The sequence below is a fragment of the Microchirus variegatus genome (assembly GCF_963457635.1).
Source record: "Microchirus variegatus genome assembly, chromosome: 1".
Taxonomy (NCBI): Eukaryota; Metazoa; Chordata; class Actinopteri; order Pleuronectiformes; family Soleidae; genus Microchirus; species Microchirus variegatus.
In genome coordinates, this window is record NC_139802.1 from 2,013,029 (window position 1) to 2,032,634 (window position 19,606).

General features: G+C 41.7%; 1 protein-coding gene across 2 annotated transcripts in view; it reads left to right on the forward strand.

Moving 5' to 3' along the window:
- Nucleotides 1-18,499, forward strand: part of grik5 (glutamate receptor, ionotropic, kainate 5) — a gene marked incomplete at its 3' end in the record, with an annotated part of 34,109 nt that extends 15,610 nt beyond the window's left edge. The window contains exons 10-19 of one of the 2 annotated variants that reach the window (XM_083887785.1): nucleotides 3,245-3,352; nucleotides 4,777-4,980; nucleotides 6,459-6,572; nucleotides 7,113-7,222; nucleotides 7,484-7,657; nucleotides 9,341-9,506; nucleotides 10,567-10,792; nucleotides 14,974-15,102; nucleotides 16,440-16,606; nucleotides 17,882-18,499. In XM_083887785.1, the coding sequence (XP_083743911.1) occupies nucleotides 3,245-3,352; nucleotides 4,777-4,980; nucleotides 6,459-6,572; nucleotides 7,113-7,222; nucleotides 7,484-7,657; nucleotides 9,341-9,506; nucleotides 10,567-10,792; nucleotides 14,974-15,102; nucleotides 16,440-16,606; nucleotides 17,882-18,499 (2,016 nt within the window). The remainder of the gene's footprint in view (nucleotides 1-3,244; nucleotides 3,353-4,776; nucleotides 4,981-6,458; nucleotides 6,573-7,112; nucleotides 7,223-7,483; nucleotides 7,658-9,340; nucleotides 9,507-10,566; nucleotides 10,793-14,973; nucleotides 15,103-16,439; nucleotides 16,607-17,881) is intronic. The other variant, XM_083887786.1, reaches the window with a different exon arrangement.
- Between the last annotated feature and the right edge of the window lie 1,107 nt (nucleotides 18,500-19,606).

Genomic DNA, 19,606 nt, shown 5'->3' on the forward strand with positions numbered 1-19,606 from the left:
TCTGACTGAAAACACAAAGAAGTGGATAAATTCTTCTTGTCCACGCCCACCCGTGCTCTGCCAGTGTATACACACACACACACACACACACACATTCTTGTACTTGCTGCATACTGAGGACCAGCATTTCCACTTTATAAATCAACACAATTACAAATATCTACTTCATGAATGACATCTACAAAGAACTACTGGTTGCAGTACCATAAAATGTCTGCAGGTGGAGCCCCAGAGCAAAAAGGGCTGGAAAACTTTTTCGATTTTATTTTATTTTTTTAATTTTTGGTCCAACATTTTACAAAAACGTGGGTTAGGATTGTACTATACTATGTCGACTAAAATTTGAAATAAAAATTTGACCCAAAATTAAAAAAAAAAAATTGACCCAAAATTTGAACAAAAATGTTGACCCAAATTTTGAAAAAAATTTGACCCACAATTTGGAAAAAAAATTGAAAAAAAAAATTGACCCAAAATTTGAAAAAAAAAATTGACCCAAATTTTTTGGTCCAAAATTTGAACAAAAAAAATGTGGTCCAAAATTTGAAAAAAAAAAATTTGGTCCAAAATTTGAAAAAAAAAATTTGGTCCAAAATTTAAAAAAAAAAATTTGGTCCAAAATTTAAAAAAAGAAATTTGGTCCAAAATGTAAAAAAATTTTTTTAATGTAAAATCCCAAAATTTGAGAAAAAGTCGTCCAAAATTAAACTTTTTGACAAATTGAGTATAGCATGTTATAGCAACCTAAGGAAGTGATTTCAATGAAAACAAAGTGAGGACCGGCCAAAATGTCCTCACTCCGTAAAAATTACCTCACTTTGTTGGTTCTAAACCCTCACTGGTCCTCAGTATGCTGCAACTACAAGAACACACACACACACACACACACACACACACACACACCCACCCACACACACCCTCAGTCAGGTCTGATAGTATTGCTTGTCAATGCACATTTTCAGATGAAGGACAAATTGCTGGCAAGGTGTGAGTGATTGGTTGTTTGTGTCTTTATGAGGCGATAGCCCGGATGTGCCCCGCTTTTCACCCTATGTCAGCTGGGATTTGCACCATCAGCCCCAAGACGTGTTAAGTTTTGGTTAATTTTTCTTCCCATGGCTACTAATAATAGAAAACTGCATGTGACCAGATGTGGTGCATCATCCTTCTGAAAGTTGCCATTAGACTATGGTAAATTGTGGTCATAAAGAGATGTGGAATTATGGGGCCAAAAGTGTGCCAAGAATACATAACCCCACACCATTATACCACCAGCCTGGCTGTTGACACAAGCCAAGCTGGGTTTCTAGATTCATGCTGTTGATTCCATCTGTGTCCCCCAGCAGAATCTCAGACTCGTCAAATCAGGCTGAAACTGTTTTGGTCTTAATCTGACCACTTTTGTTGAACCTGTGTCCACTCCAGCCTGTAATTTCTGCTCTTGGTTGACATGCGTTTTGAATGTTCTGCATATTATGCATCCTGAGGTGCTTTTCTGCTCTTCGAAGTTGTAAAGAGTGGTTATGTGAGTTATTGTAGCTTTTCTGTCAGCTCCAACAAGTCAGGCTATTCTCTTCTGAGTTTTCATCCGTCACTCACTGGATTATTATTTTTCCAAAATTCTGTGAGTGAGCGAGAGTTTCATAAAAATTCATACCATGGTACACTAACTGAAGCTCTGAACCTGAATATTTATGATTCTTTAGTATGAATTTAAATGAAAGTGTTTTTATTATATGAGCCATATATTATATATTATATGATATACGTACTGGGTGAGTGTATGCTACATGAGAACAATTTAAGTCATAAACTCACTAAGTGATATCAATGTTATATGTATAGATTTTAAATTATAATATTAGTTAACATTAGCCATGATAAGCTTGTGGTCAGGCCAACTATGTCTAAACCATCACATTGTAACTGAGTGATGTTTATTACTTAAAACCTCACTTTGTTTGATTAATCTTGTGTCATTTATTTTTTTCTAAAGTGCCGTCCTGTTTTTTTTTTTTTTTCTACACATAAATTAACTTTCACTTTGCTTTAGCAGATCCTTTCTTTGTAGCTTGAGCGTGCATTAATTTGATCTCTCAGTTATAAGCCACAAAACATTTTGTTGAGGCTGGCTGCACAATTTATGGAAACAAAATAAGACATTGTCACAATGTGCTATCAAGGTGTCTGTCGCGCCATTCTGCTGCATTATTCTGTCAATGAAGACTCCTCCAGTGAATATTTAAATGGGAAGTTAAGGGAAGGTGGAAATCAAAATTCATTTTCCCTGCATTTGAAGGTGGAGATTAAATGAAGCATAAACACACACATCACTGCTGAGCCAGACTCAGGGAATTGTGTTGCGGTTCATTGACTGTCAGAAACACTTTTCGTTCTTCACCTCCCATTACTGTAATATGTCTTCTTGTGCTCTGCCATAGGCCATTTGCATTCGTGTTAACACTAAATGGCACCCGATAGCCACGCTTAAATCTGGAATTTATCTCGGTTGGAGACTTGTGTTTTGATAATTAACATTTCATCTCTGTCCACCTTTCTGCACAGCAGTACCCTCTGTGCAGATATGCAAGGGTAGTTCACAGAAAAAAAAGAGCACTCTTAAATGCCAGGGCAGAATAAAGAGTGTCACGGAAAAAAACTGTAATTCCGTCTGAGGGATTGTTACCTCTCCCTTGACCTACTGAATGGTGTGCTTTAATATTTTTCAAGGAAAATTTCTCCATGATCTGCGGCTCCATCCATGCACACTGCCTCGGCCATAATCACACATTTATGTACCTAAATGACTTCACTGTCTCCATTAAATGGAAATATGGTCTGTGTTTATATGCAATTTAAAAAAGCTGTAAGTAAAAGAAAACATAGAGCTCCTCATCATGAATGCTTTTCATTATTATCTTTGCCATCTAGTCCCAGCTCATTGCTCTGCCTGTAAACATCTTCTTTTTTTTTTTTTTAAAGTGATGCATAGTACTGCAGGTTCCTCTATGGCTCTAATGGGAACAATGAACTGTGTGTATATACAGCATGTAACAATATGAAATCCAAATCAAAGCATCAAATATTCAACAAGCAAAGGTACTCAATAAAACAGACCAATAGGGTTAATGTACTTATGGAAATGCTCATTTGCTATAGATCGCGTGGTGGAGTTTGAGATTAACAGCACATTATTTAACCCACAATAGCCATTGATTTTCTCTCACTGTCTCTTCCATCTCAGATTGGGATCTGGTACTCCAACAACACCCTCGCAATGAATTCCACTAGTCTGGATATAAACGTCTCGGAGACACTGGCAAACAAAACCCTCATTGTCACCACCATACTGGTAAGGATGGGCCCACTTTCTGGACTGGCATGCTGTTGAGGTCAGAGTTGTTATTGTGTTGTTGTGCAGGCTGTGCTGTAGCTCATGCTGTGTTGTGGTCTGTTTCTGCTAATTCTGCTGTCACTGTCATAGAAACTGACACAGCGCTGAGAGACGTGTCACTGAGCTCAAACTGGGAAAATCCTGTTCCTCTGATTGTGTCAATATTCAACAGGTTGTCGACTGATTTCCATTAGTAATGTCATATCGGAAAATCAGTAAACACTTGGCATGATGCTGCTCCCTCGTCCTCGGGTTGGATAAGATGTGTAAAAATAACAAACAAAACAAAAACAATCTCTTGCACCACAGTATGTCAGAATGTGTCACACTGACAATGAAATACTGTAAAGGCGCCGTGTGCAGGAATTAGTGACATCTAATGTGAGGCTGCATATTGTCACCCGTCCCTTCATATAACCAGAATGTGTGTTGTTCTTTGTGTAGTAAGATTCCATTTTATGGCGTGAAATCAACATTCAGGCTCCTGTAGAATTATGGAGGTGCAAAATGACAGCCTCTGTAAAGCAAGGCCCTTGCTTTAAGTACATACAATAAAAAGGTTTATCCTAAGGCTTAGGGTTAAAGCAAATTATTTTTATTTTAAAGCAATTAATACACTTACTAATGAGTATTACAGTATATTTAATTCCTGCCAGTAAACCATCCAAAATATCACACACTTGATCTTAAAATAAGGTCACTGTATAAACTAATACTCTCACATGATTTCTGTTGTGGCAAGCATGTTTGCACATATCTTGCAGCCAACCAAGCTGTTTCCTTCTTTTTTTGCAAGATAAGTTCATCCTTGATTGTGTGGTTGGGGATTTCTGAACATATGACCGTAGCTTTGTGAAGGATTTCTTCCTTTAGCTCAATATGTGGTGCACTTTGTGCAGAAGATAGCAGGCTGTCTTCCCTTTGTACCCAGAGCTTGTTCATTGACCAAAACAGACATGGTCACCATGTTTGTTTTGCTCCTATCTGCTCCTGTGTTTGGCACCGTATCACTAAATCTGTCTGTCTCACCAAAGATTAAAAAATTAAATTTATTCAGCCACCGTCATCATATTCTGTATTATATTGGTTGTACAGTATGTCGTCTTTTACTTTACAGTCTCTCTGCCAATGTCTTGAAAATGTAGTGCAGACTGTGTAGTACACAACTCATGACCAGTAACCAAATCTAAATCTTTACAATGAATGAATTCACACTTAAATTAAATGAGCATATTTTTCACAATGTCAACCGTCATCTTAAATACTGTATATAATTTCTTTTAGGTGTCTTTTAAATCTTCAGCCTTAAAATCCTTGCTCATTGCGAATATTCTTAGTCTGCGGTTGAGATTATTGTTTCCACGTGTGTCTCCCATGTTCAGGAAAACCCGTATGTGATGCGTAAGGACAACTACCAGGACTTCCAGGGTAACGACCAGTATGAGGGCTTCTGCGTTGACATGCTGAGGGAGCTGGCAAACATCTTAAAATTCTCTTTCAAGATCAAGCTGGTGGACGATGGGCTGTATGGGGCTCCAGAGCCCAATGGCTCTTGGACTGGTATGGTTGGAGAGCTAATCAACAGGGTGAGTGCGACCCATCCTCTGTTTTTTCTGTATCATGTTCTCTTGTGCAATAATATATATACACATACTGTATACACACACGCACAGCAGACAGAAACGTGCTCACGTGTTCTAACAAGTGTCGAACAGAAACACACTTGTGAACTCTTGCGCGCACACACTCACACAAAAGCATATGCACTAACCCACCCTCCCACACAGTCAGGCTGTAGCCCAAAACCACAACTCTGCTCTAACTTCCCATGTCTCAAATTGCCCTCAGAGGGGAATAAGACTATCTAGGACAAAGCGCACTTGATAATTCCCCAAATGAGAGTGGTAGCATCGCCCAAATTTGTCTGCACCATCTTTCCTCAGTAACCCGTCCCCAACCCAGCCAACCCCCCCCTTCCTCTCCCTGTATGGGCCTAGTGTGCCTCTGACAGACACTGTGGTTGAAGCAGGGTAATGAGAGCCCCTCTCTGCTTAATTACCATACAGTATACTTCAATTACCAGACTGTGGTCCCTGTGTGGGGCCTGCCACACTGGAACTCCCGAGCTCTCCGTGCTTCCTCTCCCTCCCTGCCCTCCCCAATGCCCGATCACTCAGCTCTAATTAGCCGTGCATGTTCATCAATTAGCTTTTAATGGAAGAGATGGAGGGGGAGGCTGTGTGGCCAGAGACCTGTGAGGTTTTATCCAGGTGGAAAGACCATACACTCTGTGCTTACTTGCAATTAGCCTCGATTTGGGTGTGGATAATGTGTGCGTGCCACAGAGAATGAGAGAAATGCTGATACCTTTTGCAAATATGTTTTCAACTGAATAGTATTTTTGTAAAGAATGTTCAACAGCGCGTCAGAGATCTTTAGCGTTTGAAAGTGTTTGACTGATTCAAAACATTGGAAACCGTGGTCGGCAAAGTTCGTGAAACACAAGCGTTAGCAAGAGGAAGACATTGAAAAGTGAAAGAGGAGAATTATCACGATGATGGACAAAGCGACAGCATCAGATCATAAAATCACATACGTTTGATATCCTGGGACAAAATGTATGATGAGAGGGAGAAAGAGAGTGTTTTGTTTCTTTGTCCAGGACAAAATGATCCACACCGGGCATCTGTCTTCAACTTCCTCTATGCTTTCAGCTGTATTTATTTTAGCACATCTTCACTGCAGTTTTTCTTGTTTTTCCTTCTCTGGTCTAGACATTTTTGAAAGGCGTAGTGAGGCTTTTCAGGTTTGGTAATGCTAATGGTTGGTGAACAGACCAAAAACATCGGACTGCAACATAAACAGAGTTTGCAGGGCCTGCAAATTGATATTGAATTTGAGAATATACTGGCTGCACCGTTATTATTAGTGAAGCCAGTATATGTGTCTATTTTAGCATAGTTACCTGACCATGTATTGTTATTCTCCACTACCTCTGTCGTTCTCTTGTCTCCACTATTATCTCTCTATCTGCCTTTCCTATCTTTCTTTGTCAATCCTGCAGAAAGCAGACCTGGCTGTGGCAGGCTTCACCATCACATCAGAGAGAGAGAAAGTTATTGACTTCTCTAAGCCGTTCATGACTCTGGGGATCAGCATCTTGTACAGAGTTCATCTGGTAAGGATTTTGCAGGGCACGAGGCGGGTGATACTCACTCCAGATCTTGAACTGAATGTGTTTCTATTTGCCTTTCCTCTGTAGCCAAGACACCAGGGTCATATAGAAGATGACCAGCTGCGCTTCTAGACAACATTCAAATGGCTTATTGCATAATATCTCATATTAACAGCTTCATCTTTAGAGACCCAGGATTGTTTTTGTGTAGTATGCCGCATGCTGCATCCATAGTGTCCACAGTGAAATTTATAGGTGTAATTTAAATTGTTCAATAAGTCAGTCCTGTGTAACTTGGTAACTGTGGCAGCTTTACATTGCTAATGAGCTTTTGAAGCCAAGCCAAGTCTGCTTCGGCAGCAGGCATTGTGAGAAAGAGCATTTATGGATTGTGGCATTAGCGTATCGCAGCACTGCAGACTTCCTCACATAGTGTGGGGGAAGGACACTGCCCTCCTGTGGTGCAAACTGGACCTTTTACTGAAGTAGAAGCATGTGTCTTTTTCATCATTGTTGTCTCCTCTTCTGTTTCTTTTGCACCAGGGACGGAAGCCGGGTTACTTCTCCTTCCTTGATCCCTTCTCTCCAGCTGTCTGGCTTTTTATGCTTCTCGCCTACCTGGCTGTCAGCTGTGTGCTCTTCCTGGCTGCAAGGTCAATACATTACATCACACACACTGTACTGATAATCTGCAGCTCACATCTGCACTCTTATCGCCATTCATCTTGTCGAACACGAGCTGCCTGTCACATATCTGATTTTTTTTTTTTCCCTTAAACAACCTCCTACAGACGGTTTGACGGGGATCGAATAACTGATTGATGGTGTCTTGAATGATATGACAGAAGTCTATTACCGCATCGTGGTTTGACCTCAGGGTGGTTCCACTGTACTCTACTTTGTTTTCCTGCCAGGCTGAGCCCCTATGAGTGGTACAACCCTCACCCGTGTCTGCGAGAGCGCAGAGACATGCTGGAGAACCAGTACACCCTGGGAAACAGCCTTTGGTTCCCTGTCGGAGGCTTCATGCAGCAGGGATCAGAGATAATGCCCAGGGCCCTGTCTACAAGATGTGTCAGTGGAGTGTGGTAAGTAGCATTGTGTGTGTGGACAGTTTCAAACCTACCTCCTCATTTGAAACAGTATAAAGACAGTTAGTGCTCAACAACGTCAATCACATAAGTCAACCTGAAAATACCTAATACTAACATGCTAAAAGGCCAGAGTTGGACACTCTTCGTTCGGTAAATTGATTCCCTGCTAGTGCTTATGTTCTGGTACAAGGACGGTCGTCCAATTAGACTGTAACCATCGCAAAAACTTAACTGTGCATGAAAACAGTAATTGTTTCACCTTCACTGAGCATAATGGCATACGTTCAGAGTTTCATACTTGAAGGTTTTTTATTTATTTATTTATTTTTTGTCTAGAATTTTTGCTAGTGCCCACCTTAAATCTGAGTTCCAGGTGGTGTTCAGTACAGACCAAAGGTGGAAGCGAAGCCTCTTCCAGCGTGCAACTCCCTTTGTGATATGGAAATTTGAATACACATTTTCTGAGGATGGATCTCTCTCTAAAGCAGGAGAGCTGTTTTACTCAATCAAAAAAAAAACTGCATTTTCCCTTAAGGATGTGTGTGTGTTTTCCTCTGCATTTACTGTGTAAGATAATGGCACTTACTTTGTGTTGTTTTTGGCATACAGCTGGCATAAGTTTTGGTCTCTAAGTACCAGCTTTTGCAGAAAATGCAAACCTCTCAGAAATATTAGCCTGATGATTCTCCTGTGGCAACAGAGTGAGTGGAAAAGAGACCGGTGCTGAGAAAGAAATAATAATTGCTAAGAGCTATGGAGATAAAAAGTGGAGGAAGACAGGAAGAGAAAATTACACTGAGTTGAGAAAGCTATGGGATCGGGGTTATTATTACGTAAAGCGAGTTCAAGATGTTCTGCTTGAATGAAGTGTTTTGACATACAGCAAATGTCACGAGAGACGACTCATCTGCCTTTTTTGTAATTGTAGAGTATATCATTTATGGTGATGACCTGACACGAATGTGATAATTTCTCAGAATTTCTCGGTATATCTGACCCATTGTGGGTGATTTGGCAAATCAGTGAGCAGAGCTGATTCATAGATATATCCCTGCGTTATTTTTTGCCATAGTGTGATAAAATTGTCTGTTTCATTTTTCATTAGCTAAAAGCAAACATTCAAATATAATGATCGCAAGTATATCTTTTATACAGTACATTATGTTTCTGGCCATGATGAGTTTCAGGCATTAAAAACTTAATAATGCTATAAATAGGCTTTAGTTATTAATTACCCTCGTAATAATTGCAGCAAAAACTAATTCAAATCGTTATTTTAAGTGTCCAGCATTTGCCTTTGCCAAACCTGCATCCCTTTCTTTGTGGTGCACTTGTGCACAGTTTTCCAAAGCACCTGGCAGGTAGCGTCTCGGGGAACGTGCCACGTTTCTTCTTCTGTTGATTTAGTTTGTCTCGGCGTTGTCTGTCTCTTAGCGTAATCCCACACTGACTCGGTGATGTTGAGGACAGAGCTCTGTGGGGCGCCTCGCCATCTGTTCCACGACTCCTTTGCTCTTCTTGTCACAGAAGCTAGTTCTTGATGAGTCTGGCTGTGTTTGTGGGCGTTGTCGTGCAGCAGAAGAAATCATGATTGATAAGAATGTAAACACAACACAGTCTGTTTTTTTTGGGCGCGTGCAATGCCAATTTTCTCTCTTTTCTGTGTTCTCCTCGTAGGTGGGCATTTACCCTGATCATAATCTCCTCCTACACGGCCAACCTGGCGGCCTTTCTCACTGTCCAGAGGATGGAGGTTCCCATTGAGTCTCCTGATGACTTGGCTGACCAGACCAATATTGAATATGGCACTATTCATGGAGGCAGCACTATGACCTTTTTCATGGTAAGATTCACTGCAAATGAAGACCTGATTTGTGTCCCCATGTATGTGGGATTCTTTGTTTGTTATATAGATGTTAAATTGTGCTGTTTGTGATGGCAGCAGTTTCCTGAGTCCCCTTATCAACTTTATGAAAAACATTTCTCTTAAAGTTTTTGTGTTTGTGTGATTTAGCCTTTATTGTTAAGCCTGGAGTGAATAGTTGTCCCCATATTTGCTACTTATCTCTAAGCTCCTCTGTTGTTTTCTTTATGGCTGTTTGTGTTAAGTGGCTCAATGCCTGTGTTTGCCTGTGAGAGCGCTTCCGGCATCTGTGTTGGCATCTGTGTTTGTCATAGAGCGCCTGTGTGGGCTTTGTCTTTGTGTGTAGGTGTGTTTGCAAGTGGGAGTTTTTGTAGGTGAATGTTTAAAAAAAAAAAAAAAAAAAAAGATGCACTTGTTTATTTGTGGACATGTATGGGAAATGGCGAGATGCCAGTTTGTTTGTGCGTGTGTGTTTTTTCCATTCTCTTGATGTTTGTCCATAGTCTGTTTGACTACGTAAGCCAATGCTCTAGGACTACAGTGTATTACCTCACTTTCTCACACACACACACACACACACACACACACACACACACCGTAAAACATTGTAATCGTACACCTAAAACACTCAATCCTGTTTTGGAGCGTGCCAGGTTTCGTTGAGTGCTGAACCACCTCCCGTGTGGTGATTTACCTCCATCTGTATGAAAGATGTTCCATCAGCTTTGCCATGAGCGAATAATCTGTTGCCTTGATTCATTTTCGCTTCTCTGCCCTCTCTTCCTCTCTCTCCCTTTTCCTTCTGTTTTTCCATTGACATTTTACTCCCCTTGTTATTCATGCTAGATGTTCTTATCGACATATATTTCTATGTTCCCTTTTATCTCGAAAGCATCTCTCTCTCCTGTTTTTTATTTCCAATTTGCCAACCACATTTTGATTTCTGCTCTAAAAACTGGTGACAGGCTACGTTGCTAAACTCGTGCAAACAAATCTATACTGTGTATTAAATATATATTATCTTGTCATTCCTCTGCAGAACTCTCGTTACCAGACCTACCAGCGGATGTGGAACTACATGAACTCTAAGCAGCCTAGCGTATTCGTGAAAAGCACGGAGGAGGGTATTGCCCGTGTGCTCAATTCCAAGTACGCCTTCCTGATGGAGAGCACCATGAATGAGTACCACCGCGGCCTCAACTGTAATCTCACGCAGATAGGAGGCCTGCTGGACACTAAGGGCTATGGCATCGGCATGCCACTGGGTAATAAAACTCATTTACATTAACACCCCCTCCCCTAAAAAAGTGAAACATACAAAAACGTTCTTGTAGTTGGTAGATAAAAGCAAAACACAAACACATAAGGCAGCAGACATTGTATAACAAAAACTACACGGTGCTTAAAACTGCAGTGCGTAACTTAAAAACCAAAAAACAGTCAAATGGATTCACACAATGCTGATTAAGCCTGATCAGCTCCACACGACTCTCTCTGTCGTTATATCCCCAGCAACATGCTGCACACAGGAAGTGATTTTATTTTATGTCAACACGGATGGAAACAACAGCAACATTGCGTTCGGTGAAGGAAGACGACTGCAAACAGGAGTCTACATAAGCGTCCACGTTAAGTTTTCGAAGTGAATTAGTGTACTTCTGTGTGTAGTTGCTTTTTTTAAGAGTCTACGGAGTCCAACTTCCTCGAAGTGTAGAGGGTTACCAACTGGAAAACACGATCCCCACGAGACTCAAAGCGTGTCCAAGGCACAGGAAGTCCTGGGTAGAGAACCTGAGAGCTCAGCTTGTGGTGTGGGGATGCAGAAAGTCCACGTTTTACTGTGGAACATTACTATGTTGAATTCATTCTAAAATGACCATAAAACGGTTTTGATATGTCACCATCTGTTGTCTCATGTCAGGAGCCGAGCAGCAGCGTTTTGACCAGTTTGTTAACATTATAAAAATGGTTTATTAAGGCAGGTAAAAGGGAACTGCCGCTGTCCTTGGTACAATGACCACGCTGAAATGACATGACCAGAAAATGAGTTCATATAAAACTGTCGAGAAATAATCATCACAATAAGATTTATTATGAGTCATAATTAGAGTCATTTGTTCATTAACAATTAATTAGAATTATACCAATAAATTAATGGTATGTACTCATTGAAATCCTTCATTTTAAAAAGCGATCATTTTGTAATTAAAGAAAAATACAGAGTATTTGAACATATTTTATATAAAGAAATGTTCATTATTTACAGTGTGTATACAGTGTGATAATGCCGTTATACAAAAATATTAAAGCACTGAAACAAAATGGAAAAGAGTTTAGAAAACAAACCTGAAATATGATCTTCCAGAAGGTCTATAAAAAGGTTTTGATAAAGATGATATCGATTTAGTCAGGGTCAAGTTTTACAAGCTGGACATTCCAAATGATAAAAAGCCATTTGTCAAACACTCAATCACCTTCTTTCTTTTTGCCTGAAGGTCCAACTCTGGGATTAGCCTCATCAAGCGTTTAAAGGTCACAGAAGGTCACAAATATAGCTGTCATGTCATTGATTAGACCTTCGACATGCTAGTAACAGTTTTAAATCAACAAACAGCTTTTACCACTATGAATCTACTATGAAGTAGCACTACACTGGTGTGTGCTTTTTTTTTTAGTTCCAAACACTGCTGCAGTATTTTATTGTAGCCTCTTGGATGATGTCAAAAGAAAGTCACAGTAGGAAGTTGTAATTTCAAAGCAGGAACATATTAAATAATGTATGGTTGTCTTAGCTGCACACCCAGTAGTAGAGGAAACATCGGCAGGAAAAAGTAGTTGTGATGCAGTTGAGCTTGAAACAGAGATCAGGAACATTATCTTGCAGCAGCTCCCAGGTTTTTTTGTATGTGAGATCTAAAAGTCAAAGTCACCCAAGTGAACTGTGTTTAATCAAAGAGTGTTTTGGTGTTTTTATTACATTGTTTCATGTGAAGGCTGGAGAAATAAACACAAGGTGGAAAGTACATTTCGGATAAGAAAGTATGTAATTGTTGAGCACAATTAAGATTTTTCTTTTTCTCTCATTGCTTCTCCTGAGGAGTTCCTGACCCTTTGAACAACACAAGCTGAATTAATTAAATCATGAACTCTCAGAAACATTCTGTCCTGAGCTTCAGCTCGCCTTCAAATGTCCTTGGGCTTTTGTTGGTGTAGCAGTAGACACTGACAGTGCAACAGACAGGGAGTCGTACTGCATGTAATTGAAGAGACAGAGGACACATAATACCCACATCTTTTTTTTTTTTAAATGTTAAAAAAGGAATCATTTGAACACAGAGGCAGGGATCACGCAAAACATTATTATTATTTATTCCGTGCCTCTTATGGTCATCACGTCCACGAGGATTAAAAATGTGAGCCTATAGACGACGATAGATGATGTAATCCAACTTGAGTTGGGTGCGAATTTCTCTATCGGCGACAATATTCACAGCACAGCTCCAGTGTCTTGGACCAAACCAATGCCACAAATTACCCTTGCTATTGTGCTCTTGGCAAGGCGTCGCAAAGCCGAATGAAAGTGACCCGAAAGACAAGGGGGGACACACAACTGATGAAACTTGCTCGGTGCACAGTAGAACAACAACATTAGCCGACACAAAGTGTTAAGAAAAAATTCATAACATTGTCAACAGCACGTTTAAGCTGCAGTGCATAACTTCTTGTTGTTAATGTTATTATTCAGTCTCTGTCAAGCAATACTATCTGAGGGAGTGTTAGTGTGTATACAGCTGCAGGGACAGTAAGCGTTTATCCTGTCAAATTGCTGCTTGGCTGATTTTTTTTTTTTTTTGTTTGAGCTGTATAAACTTTTCATGGGTGCACCTTAGCGGTTTATGTCATAGTCCAACCTGTTTGCAGTCTGTCTTGCAATGTTGTTGTTGTTGCCGCCTCCGTCTGTCATGACATAAAACAAATCCGCGTGTGCAGAAATCTCCCCCGGGGCGACGCGAGATCTAAATACCGTCACAGTCATTCCCGCTGTAGCTGGAACTCGTGAAAGCCAACGTAAAAAAAAACGCTGTTTACCAATCAGGTTATTTATGCATTGAGCTGCTTTTATGTTTCTCGTTTATTGAAGCCTCTGTGTTAGTCCAAAGAACATGGCTTTTTTCTCTGTATTTTATGCTGGAGAGGACATAATGTGCTGGAAAAACCACAATCAATCAACACCTCCTTTTTCTTACTTGTTTTTCGACATATCTGTACATAATAAATAGCTGCTTTATTCCATTTGAACGTGTAAACATGTGAACTTTAAGCTCAAGGCTGAGTTTCTTCACCAAGAATGGACTCACGCTAGCTTAAAATAGTCAAGGACACAATCATTGTTCCAGGAGCTATTTACAGTGTGCAGTGAAGGCGTAGGTCAGCTATAGCCCCAGTGACCTCTCTGAGGAGCAGAGTGGGTATTAAGTCCAGTGCGGTAGTAAACAATACATGCCTAAATTGTGGCGCGAGCGTGATTTAACACGGATGCAGGGAGTTTCACCATGAATGATGATGATTATTTTGCTTCTGAAACTTTAAACCTCATCGAGACAAAGGATAATAACTCGTTAACTGAGAGAGGAAACACCTGCATGAGATCCATTAAGCTTAATAGGCACATGAAGTAGACACAGAGCCAGACTAGCTGTTTTCCCCCCTGGCTCCAGTCGCTGCACAGCAGCTGTGATGAAATTCACTTGGAGGGCATTAGATTCAAATGTTGAGTTCAGGCTCTGTATTTTGATGAGGGGGGAAATGATTGAGGTGGTTTATCGTGGTGGGAAGTGATTTATAGTTTATTCATCATGAACGGCTAGAACACTTTTTTTTTTATTGGATTTTGTCCCCCATGCTTCTTTAACCGTCTTGATTTGGGGTGTGAGGCTTTCCCATGAAAGACCCCTTCAGCGGTGTGTGTGTTTGGAGAAAGTGCATCGCTGTTATTCCACTTGCACAACACTGTCAGTATTTTCAGGTCCCTTAAGGACATGTTTGCTGTGGCATAACTAAGGAAAATGTATTTACAGTTTATGGTGAATTGACCTTTTAAATCTCCTCAGTCTGTTCTGCTGTATCAAGTTCATAACATGCTTGTTATTCTGAGTGAGCAGCAGCAGCTGTTGCACTGGGCTTTAGCAGGATGTATTCTCACTCTTTATCTCTCTCTAATCCTCTCTTTATTCTCACCGTAACATCATTCGTCGACATCTCTAGGCCGAAACAGCAATTTATACTCTAGGGTTCTTTCCCCTCGCCTTTTTTTTTTTTTACATTTGCTCTCATTTCATGTCTTTTTTTTTTTTTTTTTTTTAAATACTTACTCTCTTCTTGTCTGGGCACCTTTTTCCATTCTCCACCACTCGCTCTTATCCTTGCTTTTCCTGTCATTTGCCAGGGTCTCCATTCAGAGATGAGATCACGCTGGCCATCCTCCAGCTGCAGGAGAATAACAGGCTGGAGATACTGAAGAGGAGGTGGTGGGAAGGAGGCCAGTGTCCCAAAGAGGAGGACCACCGTGCCAAGGGTCAGTTGTCCGCAGCTGTTTGTCTCCACTCTCTTCTTCTCTCTAATGTCCCAAGTAATAGTCTCCTCAGTCTCTGCTACAGCCCCACTAATGGATAATGCCTAACTTAATGTCCTTGTGAAGGATGCTTAGCACGATCTACTTTCCCAAACGTCTCCTGTTTGTCTCAGGTGTTGTGTAATGGGACTTATATTAGAGCGAGCGTGTCTGTTTAAGCGTGCATGTGAGTGAGCATCACAAGTGTGTGTGTGTGTGTGTGTGTGTGTGTGTGCCTGTGTGGAAGGAAGGAAGGAAGGCGAAGACGGTGAAAATGCCTCAGAATTTATGACTCTGCTGTCAGATGAAAATCTCTTTTAAATATGGTTTCAATCACTTTGAACAAAGTGCTGCTGTAGACTGTATATACAAATGGAACTTGTCTGACGCACAGGAAGTAGGACAGGAGCAGCAACTCTGCTCGTTGGAAAACAAATGTTTGAATGGAAGTTTATGGGGATTTATAACGTCAGTGATCATTTTACCTGATGACTTAACGCTTTCAATCACTAACTTAATTTCTTCCTCGATACCACACGATGTCAGTTTTATGAATTATCCCATTTAAAAAAATAAATAGGCAATAAAGCTTAGAACATATAAGTGGACTCTAGTGTGACTGTCAGCTGGTATCGTCCAATATTAGCCTGCTTGCGCTCGACGTCAGTGACTTTCCAGTTTCAAAACCTGACGTGGTGCCACTCAAACTGTGAATCTTGACGCTTCACAACAGGAGCCTGTTTTGCAACCAGAAGACTGTGTTTATTTCTTAATATACACTCTGTGAGTGCTGTTTTTTCAGCATCGTTGAGCTTTATCTGTACAATCTCTCACACACACCACGCAGTGATTCTGCTACTCACTCAGCCACTTCATCGTGGGTCAACGTGAAGACAACTCCAGCTATTTTTGGAAAAATACACATTATTTGCTCTTCTCGCCCGAGAGTTTGATGAGATGGGACATGGCTATCAGCAGCATGTTATATCCATTTCATTTTAATTTGCACACAAACCAAAATGGGAAGCTAATTGTGTTACATTTGGAACGCCGCTTGTACATTTGGACAGAAAGTGTTTCCAGCTGCTGCCTGTAACTTCGTAAATATTGATCTTCTCATCCCACTCTTGGCAAGAATTTGACATTTTGCTAAAATGCTGAGCCCCCTTCTTTTCTTTTTTTTTAACAGTTTCTCCCGTGCCAGTTTTCACAGGATGTTAAATGCTCCCCATGACCAACGAATTGACGTTGACGTTAGAATAGAAGTATTGATGCAACTTTGTCCTGTGGCTCACCTTTAGGTCTGGGTATGGAGAACATTGGGGGCATCTTTGTGGTGCTGATCTGTGGCCTCATTATTGCCGTGTTTGTCGCCATTATGGAGTTTGTGTGGTCAACGCGTCGCTCAACGGAGACCGATGAGGTATGCCCCCATACCTGCCCTCGCCGACACCACAGACACACCCCAGTAGGTTCCCATGGCATCCCGCCAACCCTTTTGATTATGTGGGTTTGTGTGTCTATGTATGTATGTGAGCGTGGGTAGATTGTGTATATTTTTCTGCCTTTTTCCTCCACTGTTTGTGTGTTATTTGATTTGAGTGTTATGTGCATGTGAGACGAGTGGAATGTTGAAGTGTGTGGCGCTGAAATGCTGTAGTGTCCAAAAAAAAAAGCTAAAGCTAACAGAAATGTGATTGCACGCTGCATGTCTGGCCTGTTTTGAAGTCATCGTGCCTTTTTTTAGTGTTTGGTGTTTAACAGTATGGCAGTAACACGTCTGTGAGCTAAACTTGTTGGTACCAATAAGCAATATTGAGAAATGGCAATATTTGCTTGCATAAAGATGTAGTGTGATCTTTTCCCTGGCATTAAATGTCATGATGTATCTTCTTTTACATGCCTCACATGTACGCTGGTATTCTTCGTTTCCATTCTTGGATTTCGTCTTCCCATCTCACTGTGTGTCTCCCTCCCCTTGCTCTCTTTCACTCTCTCTCTCTCTTTCTCAAACACACACACACCTGTAATTCGGGTCATCAGTGTCTGTTCTCCAATAACGAATACTGTTTCTGTTTATGTGAGCACGTGACCTTTTTCTTATGATTTCAGTGACAGTGTTTTTTTGTCGTCCTGTTGTTGTTGACATGTTGATGTGTTTTGTTCCATCGTGTGTGAAAATAACAGAAGCCATGTTGTTGTTGTTGGAATGATGATGAAGAATTCTGGGTGTGTGTGTTAGTGTGCTTTTACACGTGAGTGTGCCGCTGTGTGACTGCACAAGGTCCCGGCTGAGCGTTCATAGAGCATAGTGTCATAATGAAGTGCCCATAAACTAAACAACATTTTGGTGTTTTGTGTGTTTGGATTGTAATAACTCTCTCTGCTCCTTGGATATTCTCCCATCTCTACCCATCTCCACATCCTTCCCCATCACCTCCTCTTTTTTTGTTTTCAAAAATTCCTCCATTTGTTGATCTTTGTGCCTTTGCTTCTCCCTTTTCCCTTTGTTTTATCATGCCTTATTTTTTCTGTTTTTTTCTGCCTTGTTCCTGCCTCTTTTTCTTTTTTGTTTATCGTTCTTTTTTTTATTTATCCTCCTCCACTCTCCCATTTACGTACTGCCTTACCAACGTCTTGTTCTGCTGCCCGCCTACTTTGTGTCTGTGGCGTTCCCTCCTTTGCCTCCCTCCCTTCCCCTTTGTCTTTCCTTCTTTCCTCCCTCCTTCCCTTTCTCCTCTAGGTGTCTGTCTGTCAGGAAATGATCACAGAGTTCCGAAACGCCGTCTCTTGTAAGAAGAGCTCTCGGATGCGCCGCCGTCGGCCCCTCAGCAGCTCAGCAGCCCTGCGCCACCCCGCCCGCATAGCTCTGGGGGCTCCTCGGCCCCTGCGCCTGGTTCGCGAGATGCGTCTTAGCAACGGCAAGCTCTACAGCGGCGCTGGCCCCCTGACAGGTGGAGCAGGAGGGACGGGGCCTCCCGATTTGGGCCCCGGACCACAGCGAATCCTAGACGATCCTCTGGGAGCCAACACCACCCCTCCTCCACCACCAGCGCCCACTCCAGTCATGCTGCCCGCTCGCAGCTGCACCCATGTGAGGATCTGCCAGGAGTGCAGGAGGATCCAGAGTCTGAGATCGGGCACTAGTATAGGATCCACCTCGACACGAATACCACCTTCTTCAGCGCCTCTGCCTCGGCTCCCCCCTCCTCCACCTCCATCCTCATCCAACACAGACAGTGAGGGCGGAGGGGTGCCCAGCCCCCGGCGGCCACATCACAGCTCCCCACCTCATAACCCCCGCCCTCTTCCTCCTCCACAGAGCAGCAACACCACAAACCTACTGGTGGAACAGGACTGAGACCAGAGGCTGTGGTGCAGTGGGTGGGGTTAGAGGGCTGCAGGTAGCCAATGATGTGACTGAGGGACATTAGTGCTGTTGAGAGAACGGCTTGTTCCCTCAGGTGTGACATTCATTGCAGAACAAAAGAGGAAGAGAAGAAGGAGAGGGGAGGCTGAATTTGGCAAGGTCATCCAACAGTGAATAAGGGAACCTTTAAAAGGAGAATAAACAAGGGGAAAAAAAAAAGTGAAACCCTTGAGCTTGAGGCGTACAGATACAGAACTGGCACCAAGTACTGACTGAGGTCGTTGTCTGTGAATGCTTCTGTAATCGACTCTGAAGAACACTTCAGTTTGGAGAAAAATGAGCTAGAATGCACATGACCGACGGTCAATGGTTCTATCCGGCTTCCCTTGTCTCTCCTTACTCCCCTTTCGCTTCACATTTAGATTCGAGGTCAGTGGTTTTCTTCCACAGAGACGTCCCTGGAAGCCAACTACCCCTGTAGTAAATGAAGCCTTGTTGGAGGACATACTGTATCTGTATGTGATTTAAAACAGCAACTAAAAGACTCGTGGAGAATTATTTCCTGTTGTTTTTCGTTGTCTTTATTGTTTTGTTGCCATTGTTCTAAGTGGGAATTACAGACAATGTGTGACAATATGGTGGATTATAACATACCGAGACATGTGACTTTGGTTAATTGTGTTCAAAAGTTTTGTGTCCCTCCCTGTGCCCCATAGCTGCTTTTTTTTTTTTTTTTTTTTTTTTTTGCGTGGTATCAGGGAAGGTGGATCAAACAAACCTCGAGGTAATTAATACAAAACGACAGCAGAGGAAACTGTTGGCCTGCCTTTCTTTACAGTGTGTCTATGTGTATGTAAAAAAAAAAATTGTGCTTCCTGTAAGTCTGTCTGTAACTACTCACAGTGAGGAGAACCATGTACCCAGCACCCTTCTACTAATGTTAGTTAATCAGACACAGGCACAGAGAGTTGTGACAGGAAGAGGCAAAGAGAAGAGAAGGAGCAAGGAGCTTTGAAATGTGAAATTAATGTCCCTCGTTATCCCGGCTGATGCTTGCCAACGTGACTCTTTTTTCACCTCTGTTCACACGGCGTAGAA